The following is an 11166-nucleotide window of genomic DNA, read 5'->3' as shown; positions in this document are numbered from 1 at the left end:
AAGTTACTACTTTCCTCTAGAACCAAAGAGACACCGCATGGGAAGAGAAAAATTTGGAAAGCTATAGTGAGTCTGTAAGTACCAGAAGTTATTTCTGCAGAGATGTATTGTGGATGTGTAAGCTGCACAGGAGAACTCTGCACCCAATTTTTAGATTCGTCTTACCTGCTCAGTTACGGGCACCTAACATAATATGTGAGTAGATTCATTATCAAAATCTCCCTCAGGGGATTACTTCCCCTTGCCTCAGCTGCCCCAGTTCTGGGTCACTCTCTGAGCCTGTCCCTCTCCTTTCAGGACCAGCGAGGGGGCCTCTGCCCTAACGTGAATGGCTTGGTTAGGTGTCTGCTCTCAGGGCAGGAATTCAGTCCTCAGTGACCAGAAAACCCCTGCAGAGTCCTACCAGTCTTGACAGGGTCTGGCCCCGTTTCAGCTGCCCAGACTCAGCAGTCCCCCATTTCCCCCTGTGGATGGCAACAACGCATGCTGTGCTCTGGGGACCCTTCTGGTACAAACACAGCAGGAAACAATGTCAGCAAGTATCTCAAGTGTACAATATATTTATAATCTCTCCTCTCACAGCTCTGTTATCCTGCCAGCTCTGTGGAAGGTGGTTTATTTCTCTGCACATGCAAGGTCCCACCTGCTCTGCAGTGCTGCAGGTGTACCCTAAATCCTGTGTCAGCCCCATGCAGAAGTCTCAGATACAGAGGACTGTCTTCAATGGCAGTAGACACCTCTCTTCAGGTTTCCCAGGGCATTCACCATCACCTCTGCTTTGTCCTCATTTGTGGCAGTGAGTGGAGGGTGTGACTGGGCGTGGAGGAAAAGTGAACTCAACACTAGAGTAGACCTAATGTTGAGTCTCAGAAGTCTCCAACGGCAGACATGGAGAAGAGAGGGCCCTCTCCTCTGGCTCGGAAAGCTATCAAAGAGTTTGATCCAGAAAACCTCAGTGCTTTTTAAAACCTTATAGTAAGTATGAAAGAAGGAGACTGAAATAGGAAGTTGGGCAATTTTTTGAGAACAGTGGAAAGTGCTTAAGAAAAGTGGCATGCAAACACCTTGGCCCAATTTTCGTAATGAGTTTAGCTATGCTGAGGAAAGAGGTTTCATTTCCTTGTGGGACTTCCATGTTTTACTGTAGACAAAAAGAAGTTTCATCCAGGTGAGAACTGTATCACAGAAAAACTGCATAAACAAAGCACTGCTTCGTCAAACAGGGAGTTACAGCACTGACCTTTTATTTTTCAAGGACTCTACCAAAAGGAAAGATGATGGCGCGATAATAACATCCAGAAGTACATGCTCCTGTACAAATAACTACAAAAAACCCCTAGAAAAACAAATTTTCTACTTGTAGTCTGTAGTCCTGTAACCTTCTGCGAATGTTTTTCCCTTTAGATATTTCAACAGTCCATTTGAAACCATCACAAACTTTGAAGGAAAACATTGAAGAGATACACGTTAGGTTTTTGGAGAGTAAGACCACATTTTAATAAGCTTACTAAAAACAACTACAGGTCTGTTATCTCCTCATTAATCATATTTCAATGTTGCAAAACCTGCACAAGGGTGGAACCGGATGAGACACAGCACAAATCTTTTTTATGGTACAACCACTGTTTTGCCTGTGTTCTGTTACTAACTAGAAATTGTGAGAATCGATGAGTCAGGGATTGGAAAGCTTTATAAAGCAAACAAATACTATATAAAGGTGAAGCAGGCGTGTGGCAGACTACAAAGAAAACTTTTCTAAAGGCTAGTGAAAATGAAAATGGAGAACCTCCCATTTCTCCTGTTATTATGTGCAACACTTTCTTGTGCTTTTCCTGCAGATACAAGGCAGAAGAAAGAAGAAGGCAAGCAGCTTATCCAGGTGAGAAAGGTAGACCTCTGAGGAGGAGATCTCTAGCAACTGTGAGCATCCATTGCAGTCTCTGGAACTAGTATACAGTAGCTACAGAGCTAGGTCTGCAAATTCCAATAGAATAAATAACGTGACTGAATATTTCTCAGAATGGACAGGGCAGCATTCTGTACTATGATAACAAAGGCTTCTTTAACCCTGACTCATTCTTGGTTTATTTTTTTGTAGACAACAATTAAAACTGATGATGCATTCACTTACGTGTTGATTCTACAAATAATCAAAATCCTGAGTTAATCTACACTTGATTTGTAGTTCAGGTGGAAATATGGTTATTTATGTGACTTCTGGTATTATGAGACATAACTCTTCGTAAAATAAAGATTTTTTTTTTCTCTGAATTATTACTGTCAAAAAATGTGGGAAAATGGGATACTACTGCTGAATTTTTTTATTCACTCACATATTTCAAATAGCTTCTGCGCTGCTTGTTCTAAGTGACTCTGGGTAACCCTAGAGCACAGTGTAAATGGAGGGTACCTCCGTTAGAAAATAATACATTTATTAGACAAATGCTAATTTTGAATGCATTCTGAGTAAACTGCAAAACATTTATAGTGATAATATAATGCAAAAAGGTATCGTTGAGAGAAAAATATTCATACAGGCTTTAAAAACTCTATTACAAATGCTCCCATGGAATAGAAAGAAAAGTAGCAAAGGTATATGTCTGAAGTGGTGTTAGTGTAATTTTTTACGAGCTTCAAAAGTAAACACTGTTGAATATCCCAAAATATTTTTTTTTTTCATTAGAAGTACCTGGAAAATTACTATGGCTTTAATAAAGATGGAGAATCTTTCATTTGGAAAAGTAATAATGCAATGACCCAAAAAATAAAAGAAATGCAGGAATTCTTTGGGCTGGAGGTGACAGGGAAACTGGATTCTGGCACTTTGGACCTGGTACAGAAGCGTCGCTGTGGATTCCCTGACATCGCTGGCTTCTCCACCTTTGCAGGAGAGCCAAAATGGGCAAAACAAGTTCTGACATACAGGTAATTATAGTGGAATTCTTAATGTAAAGACAATGTGTTAGACAGCATAAGTTGTAAGAACACAGCTGTTTTTCTAACCTGTATTTGAAGGATATTAAACCACACACCAGACCTGCATCCAGCAGATGTCGATGCAGCAATCAAGAAAGCATTAAGTGTTTGGAGCAGTGTGACCCCACTGAAATTCATCAAGAAGGACAGAGATGATGCAGACATCATGATCTCCTTTGCAGCCAGAGGTAAAACTCTACACAACCATTATGATTTACTACAAAGTTACTGACTATATGGAGAGGTTGACCTGAAATGCTAATCATTTTTTCTCACAGATAACATGTGCAAAGTTCATGTCAGGTAGAACAAGCAGACAGAAAAAAAAAAGTTTGTGCTCAAGGAATTCTTGACAATCTTTGGGGGAGGTTCTAGAGGCAGATGAAGAGAAGGAGGGAGAAAACAAATGTAAGGAGCTGCCTGTAGTTCACCAGATCTACACCTAGCATATGATGCCCAATGTGTTCACAAACCACAAGAGGCTCAGGGCTTGTGGGATATACTCAAGCTCTGAGCATTACAGAGTGGGTGGCTCTAGTTACACTTCTGGGATTAGACATGTGCTTTGTGTGAGCTAAATAAGTTCTAGACAGACTCAAAGCTTATATTTTTGGCACTGCCCTCAGGGTAGGCTTACCAGCAACCTTCCCTCTTTCAACAGTCATGAACATATGCACTCTTCTAGTCAGCTTCTCTGTTCCCACCCAAACATATCCACTCATCTGGGCTACACAGAGTGTGCAGGCGCCGCACATAACCTTTATGTCCTTAAATCCTTTTCTGGAGACTACATTCAAGGTCTTACAGTTTTCCCAGGATCGTTCTGCCATCAACACTTAAGTGACCAGTCAGGTTCAGGTAACAACCTGATGGCTGCTGACACAAGAGTTTATAAGCAAAAACGAAATATATTTCAACCTAAACCACATCATCCTCTTCCCTTGCAGCAGCAGTATGTAAATATCCATCCATTTCTTGAGGAAACCAAGTTTTCACCCCTGATGCATGAGTTCAAATTTTCCTAAGTTTTCCCTGTGAAGCATTTGGCAAATCTGTGTGGAAGGGGAACTTGAAAGTTTACAAAATCATGAGAACAGAGAGCTCTGTGCATGACTGAGATCTGTTACTTCCGTAACTTCCAGTCAGCTGTGTATGGGACTTGTTCCTCAGGTCACGACGACTTCATCCCCTTTGATGGCCCAGGAGGGTCTGTTGCTCATGCCTACGCACCCGGCAAGGACTTTGGTGGAGATGCTCACTTTGATGAGGATGAAACCTGGACCAAAAACACAGAGGGTAGGAAATTAAGTTCTCCAAGCCCTTCCTGAAGGAGGCTATACTTGACAGCCAGGGTGCAGTGTCTGTCTCCTCTCTTCCTTAAAAAGTGCTTAAAAATGGGGTGATTTGAAGGACCATTGGGCAGCTGGTTTCCATAGCTATAAAAAGCCTCTGAGCTCTCTGGTTTAAAAAGTTAAGGCCCCAGCTGAACTTCTGCCATGGACTGGGTGGAGATTTATTTGGGAGGGAGATGGGGGACTTGACAGCCTCCTTGTCTCCACTCCTCCAACCTGTTTGTCTGTCCCTGTACAGTTACATCACCTGCATTGGTCCAGGGTCCTTCTCCCACACTAGCATCTGCAGGATCTACAGACTATTTCCCTGTACTGTACTGTAATGATTTCACTGTTTTTGTTTCTGACTAGAATTTACCTCCAACCGAATTTTCCATACAGGTTTATTTGCTTAGGCAAGCAGTTCAGAAAGCTTCTGACCTACCTTTCATCCTTCGTGTTTTCAGGACAAATGAAAAGACACATCTTTCCTATTATGTGTTTTGTTTGTTGTTTTCAGGTACAAACCTGTTTTATGTTGCTGCCCATGAGTTTGGCCATTCACTGGGACTTTTCCATTCCAAAGACCCCAATGCTTTGATGTACCCAGTTTATAGGAAATTTGACCCTTCAGTCTTCCCTCTTCATCAGGATGATATTAATGGCATTCAGTACCTCTATGGTAATTCACAATTATTAATCAACAAGTGCTTATAATTTCAAAGACTTTGGAATACTTTTCAGTGATATTTTTGTGTACTGGATGTACCTGAATGAGTTCTAACTTTAATTTCTTCCATAAACTGCTTCTTTTAGGACCATCTTCTAACACCCACAATGACCAATGGGAATCTACTGGGCTAAAAGATCCAACTGAGTCAAAAGATCCTGTACTGCCAAACACCTGCGGCCCTGATTTAACTTTTGATGCTGTCACCAATTTCCGTGGAGAAATAATGTTCTTTAAAGACAAGTAAGTCAGCTTTCTGAAAGTAAAATAGCCATGTATCCGTTTTTGATTATGCTCTGCAGCATGGAAAAATAACTTTACCCAGAATATCATTCTAGGCAGGAAGGTGAGACAGGGAATCAGGATAAGAGGTGGCAGGCAAAACCAAAGAGGGTGGTGGAGAAATGAAGAGAGACCACTATAAGGAGGAAGATCACCTTTGAAACAGGGCATGTTATGAATAGGATGGGGAAACAAGGTGCCTCTGAAAACATGGGGGTTTGTTTTAGGCTGTAAGCAAGTGCCAAACATTTGGCACCTGGGAGAGTTTAGCTTTGTCAAAAGACACTACCAGCCCCGAGACACTCAGCACCTTCATTGCTATTCTTGCTTTGAGAGAGCTGAGGTCTTACCAGTCCTGACACAATACCTGCTTGAAGAGCCCCGGCAATGGTATAATAATAAAAGAAAAGTATAATTGATTCAGTGCTAAGCTCAGACAAACTGTCTCTCTCAAAGGCATGACAGTCAAAAGTCTTGAGGAGAAGGGATAAAGAGCTGATTTTCCTCCTTTTCATGTGGTAGGGCAGTCCTTCCCCTGCTTCAGACATTCCCCAAATCAATGTTAAAGCAGGTTTTGACCTCAGAGTTCGGAGTCCACAAAGCCAGTAAAGTGTTATTTTGCAGAAGATCCTCATGCACACAAACTATTTCTCTAAACTGGTGTTGGTAAAGCCGGGGTGGGGTTTCATTCCCGAAACCTTACCCCATACCAGCCACGTGAGCCAGGCCTCTCTAGGCTCCCTTTCTGCGTAAGGGAATACAGTAACTGTTTTGACAAAACAGTTCATCTGACCTATTTTAGATGTCTGTATCAAGATGAGAGGAATCCCACCATGGAAATAAGTTTCTTTCCACTAATATTACAGGGAGCTTAGGAAGACTAACTCAGGGTACATGGCTAGGTTTAGTCAGATAAATCCCGCCCTGGTTGCCATGATGTGGTTTCATGCATTAGTGTGTGTGAATGCTTGATTTTATTTAAAACTTACTCTATATTTATGTAAGGCATTTTTGGCGCAAGCATCCTGCAGTCAGAACAGCTGACTTTAATTTAATATCTTCGTTCTGGCCACGGCTGCCACCTGGTGTTGATGCTGCATATGAAATTCCTGAAAAAGATGAAACTGTCATTTTTAAAGGTAAAATGTTGTCTTTTTATTTTCCTATGTTGTCTTTCCAAGTAGTCTTGAGAGTTTGTGTCTGGCTTAAAAATCACTTAAGCTCTTTCTGTAGGATTCCACAAGCTTTAATTTAATCCAATAAATTGGTGTATTTCAGTCACAGAAAAAACAAAAATTGTGTCCAAGACATAAGAACATGTATCTTATTTTATAATGTCTATATAGAAAATTTACCCTGTGAAAATAAATGTCATTATTTTCCTTTTTTTTTTCTGGAAAATTACCTATTACATTTAAAAATTATAACACATGCTTCTTCCTAGCTTGTGGAAAACTAACATAAGTATGAAAGAAGATTGAAATTTTTCAATAAATGTTGTGCAAAAACCTATTTTTGAAGACTTTTTTGGACTCTAGAACCAGCATGTAGAGTGTTTTCAAGTAACCATTATTTTCTTTCTGCACTTTTACATTAAAAGACTAACTTTCATGAAAAGGATTGCGTCATTCCCAGAAAAAGATTCTGATAAAATATTTTCATCAACTTTTCTTGATAGGGAATGAATTCTGGGTTGTGAAAGGAGATACCATACTTCCTGGATACCCCAAAAAAGTCTACACCCTGGGCTTTTCAAAGGATGTTACCAAAATTGATGCTGCTTTTTACAATGAAAATGAGGGGAAAACTTATTACTTCATAGCGGACAAATTTTGGAGGTAATATTTCCTGTGCTACTTTCCTAAATAAGAGCAAACGTAATCACATGATCAGTATTCTGTCATGATTTAGGATGCATTAGTCACACACTTTTGGTAATCTCTTTCAGTGTCACAACTAGCTATGGAAAAACATTTGCAAGGGAGGTGAAACAACGCTTTTAACTTTCCTTTTAATTGATTCAATTATTTCTTTTTAATTTAATCTATTTTTATTTAATTAGTTCTTGTATTAATTTGTTTTTCTTTTAACTGCCTTGAGAAAAAAGCAATCCTACAACTTCACAAGTCAGCTCAGGAAATCAGTCAGAACGTCACTATTTATGCGAAAAACACCTCTGTAGGGTAAGAAGGAGTATCCCACCTTTCTCCACTTACCGACAGATAGTTTCGTAAAGTTGCTGATAAATGCCATGTGCAGCAAAGAATTATCTACTCTGTATGGTTACTATTTCCTCTTTTCAATCCAATCCGTACTGCTGAGGTTTGTGTTGCAGGACTTATATTTCTAACAACAGAAGTATATGCTCCTATAACAGAAGGAGTAGATAACCTGAACTTTTGCAGATGAACGCACAACTTCTCTCTCTCCTCCAGCCATGACAATGCCCAAGTCACTGTATATACAGAGATCATCCTGGAGTAACCATTCAGCCACATATTTGTAGTTTAAGCAAAAGATCAGACTTCCACATTTTAGTTCAAACTCTCGTAGCTTGAAGGATTTCAGCTGAGCAGTATGTCCGATCATTAAAACTCTTACTGAGCAAAGGTATCAGAAGGAAAATGCTTTAAGAAGCTTTCTCATTCCAGCACTGACAGATAAATGGCATTAAAAATGTAGCAGCCTGCTATAAGTAACTTAAGTAAAATAACTCAAAATAACTTATAACTTAAGAAAAACAGATTTTTCATGATAAACATTTCTTACAGAGAGGGAACATGAAAGCAATCCCTTTATGATATTACAAGTCTAACTTATGTTTGAGACAAGATTATCTACCTCTCCTTTAGGTACAGTCTCTTAGAAAAAATATTTAGCAGATTTATGATGGTTCGAATATTAGGTATTCTTAGACATATCTTGAGGTGGTGTAAACAGAAGCAATTCTTCCAATGCAGCTAATAGAGTAATAATTATTTATGGCACACTGTGACTGTCTCAACGCTACCTAAACAAGCTACCTGCTGATCAGGTTACTTGCTGATATGTAGAAGATATTGAGGTAAGCTGATTTAATCATGAGTTCTTCACAGTTTTCATTGACACCAGGTTGTTTAACATGTTTCTCAGTTATGATAAAAGAAGTCAGTCTATGGACAGGAAGCCCATGCTGATAAGAGATACATTTCCAGGAATTAATGGGAAGGTTGATGCTGTTTTTCAACATGAAAGTGAGTAGCTCTTCTTAATAAAATCTGTATTAAAAGCTCAGGGTCATGGGGCTGAGAGTGCTAGGACAGAGAGAGGCATTTCTAAATGCTGCCCATAGCCTTCAGAATGACCAACAAGAACTGGAAACAGTCATGTAACACTCCCATGCTTCACTTTACCCCCTTGAAAAATACTGGTGACAGCTTCACAGCTGGACAGGCCAGCTCTTAGGGACATATTGATATGTTTGTATTCATGTTGATGTGCACCTCACACCATGAAGAGCATCACTAAAGACAGTGACGTCTCAACAACATAAGGTCTACCTGCTGTGAGCAAGGCTATCAGAGCCTGTCCCTCTGATATAAAATGGCACTGCATGGAGAACAATAATCGACACTAGGTTCTCCTGCATGAGGGAGAATTTTACTTAGAGAGGGAGATGCTGGAAGAGACTCAAGTGTAGTCCACAGCGCCAAATCGCACAGCTTCCCAGTTGTCTCCTGGTTCCTCATCTCCTGATCTTCTCTGCTTTCGTCAGATACCCACCTGCAGTACTGCATTCAGCTCTGAGGCCCTCAGCACAGGAAAGACATGGACCTGCTCAAGCAAGTCCAGAGGAGGGCCACAAAGATGATCGTGGAGATGGAGCCCTCCTCTGTGAGGACAGGCTGAAGGAGTTGGGGTTGTTTGTCTTGGAGAAGAGAAGGCTCCAGGGAGACCTTATAGCAGCCTTCCAGTACCTGAAGGGGGCCTACAGGAAAGGTGGGGAGAGACTTTTTATCAGGGATTGTAGTGGTAGGATGAGGGGTAATGGTTTCAAACTGGAAGAAAGGAGATTTAGATTAGATGTAAGGAAGAAGTTCTTCACTGTGAGGGTGGTGAGGCACTGGAGCAGGTTGCCCAGAGAAGGTGTGGCTGCCCCCTCCCTGGCAGTGTTCAAGGCCAGGTTGGATGGGGCTTTGGGCAACCTGGTATGGTGGAAGGTGTCCCTGCCCACGGCAGGGTGTTTGGAACTAGATGAGCTTTAAACCAAACAGTTCTGTGATTCTGTGATTCTATGATCATCAGAACCCACGCATGTTAATTGTTTTCCAGCAAACCTATCAACTTCCTCCAAAATGAGTCTTCCATGTGGTGCTGGGGATCCTTAACTGCAGTTGTTGCTCCCAGAGGGCAGCGTGGATGCTGCTGCCTCAGGCTGGATCTGTCCTTGCCTGCACAGTGTCTGGCAGCACCCCAGCAAACTTGTACCCGCTTGCACATTGCCATGCTCTGTGCCATGCTCCGTGCCATGCTCCATGCTGTGCAATACCTACCTACAGGTGGCTAGAAATGCACCCTTCTGTAGGGCTTCAACACAGCCATTGGATAACAGCAGATATTTTAAACTGCGGAAACATACAGGATAAATTTTTTGCAGGGTCATCTCTTGGGGGTCATTAAGTATATCATGCAGTGTGTGCATATCTGGTTTGCTATGGAAGGTGTCCCCACACTGCTGTGCACCATTTTGCAGAGGTTACACCTGGGAGCAGGTGCTATTGGCAGCGTAAGTCTATCCAATGTTTTTCTGAGCTCTTTCTGAGTGTCGTTAAAGCATAATAATCTTTACACCTGCAATATAATAATTCATCTGTTTTCTTTCCCTAGACTTCCTTTATTTCTTTTGTCGAAGAAAGCAATTTGAGTTTGACCCTGATAAGAAGAGAGTTACACGCCTCCTAAAGACAAACTTCTGGTTTACATGTTAAGAAAATGAAATCTGTAATGGTGTTGGAAAGAATGTAGTGTTATTGCACTAGAAACACTTTTTCTTTTATAAATATATGGAATGTATAGGTACTTCAGCATATGGCAAACCTCAGCCCCTGAACAATCTGTTTCTGGAAATAGCAGAACAGTATTTAACACACTGATGTGTATATATGTAAGTAATTAACATCAGAATTGCTAGTTTACCAAAGAACAAAGTAGTTTTTACTTTTGATACAAAATTGTGGCTTGTTTTATTTTTTCCACCATCTTTTCACTCTTCTTTCTGTACTTCACCCTACACAAAGCCCTACTAGCCAGGAGTCCATGAGAAAAAGCATTTCTGTTCCTAGAGCTAGGATTGCTTTCAGATCGCTTTAGACACTTAGAAGTTAAGCAAGCAGGCTAAACAAAGCTACTGCTCACAATTACAGAGAGCCAGACAGGAGCTCCAGAGAGCAATCCCTCCCAGCCTGAGGTGGGTCCCTAGGGATGGAAGTGCCCCTTTTCGTTACTGACTGGAGAGGCAGCCTGTTTGAACAGTTTAGGATAGGCACCTGGTTATAGAAGTCTCAGCTTAAGTGTAATGAACCCTACCCTAAGATATTTTTCTATATGTATGTGATTGAAACGTCATACCCACACAGACAGGAGCAGAGGGGCACATTGGCACATAGGGGAGCCCCAGTCATCCCTGACCTGCCCCTGTTACTCTCCAGCTGTCGCAGGGGAGCCCCCATGGGCTGGGGGACACTCGTCACCATGTGTCAACAGGAGAGGGTCCCCATCACCTCACAGGCTGAGGCGTCACTGTCAGGGGGACAGGCATCAGTACCCAGGGGAAGAGCATCTGGGGATTTTATAAAATTTATTTTGTCA

At 41.3% G+C, this 11166-nt stretch overlaps 1 protein-coding gene across 1 annotated transcript; it reads left to right on the top strand.

Annotated features, from left to right (window-relative positions):
- The first annotated feature begins 1771 nt into the window (after positions 1–1771).
- LOC104351209 (stromelysin-1-like) lies at positions 1772–10286 on the top strand. The gene is made up of 10 exons (XM_009957255.2): positions 1772–1879; positions 2684–2925; positions 3016–3164; positions 4147–4272; positions 4828–4989; positions 5124–5280; positions 6325–6458; positions 6998–7157; positions 8452–8552; positions 10186–10286. The coding sequence occupies exons 1-10, from the start codon at positions 1772–1774 to the stop codon at positions 10284–10286; spliced, it is 1440 nt and encodes a 479-aa protein (XP_009955557.2).
- The last annotated feature ends 880 nt before the right edge of the window (positions 10287–11166 follow it).

This window comes from Leptosomus discolor, chromosome 1 (genome assembly GCF_034619465.1).
Source record: "Leptosomus discolor isolate bLepDis1 chromosome 1, bLepDis1.hap2, whole genome shotgun sequence".
NCBI lineage: Eukaryota > Metazoa > Chordata > Aves > Leptosomiformes > Leptosomidae > Leptosomus > Leptosomus discolor.
This window is presented reverse-complemented; position numbering and strand designations above follow the sequence as displayed.

What these genes read in the sequence shown, in the direction of transcription:
- LOC104351209 (XM_009957255.2), top strand. Translation starts at nt 1,772, where the DNA reads ATGAAAATGGAGAACCTCCCATTTCTCCTGTTATTATGTGCAACACTT. An exon ending in CTGGACCAAAAACACAGAGG is followed by an intron (nt 4,273 to 4,827) that starts GTAGGAAATTAA and finishes TGTTGTTTTCAG; the next exon opens with GTACAAACCTGTTTTATGTT. An exon ending in TGGCATTCAGTACCTCTATG is followed by an intron (nt 4,990 to 5,123) that starts GTAATTCACAAT and finishes TGCTTCTTTTAG; the next exon opens with GACCATCTTCTAACACCCAC.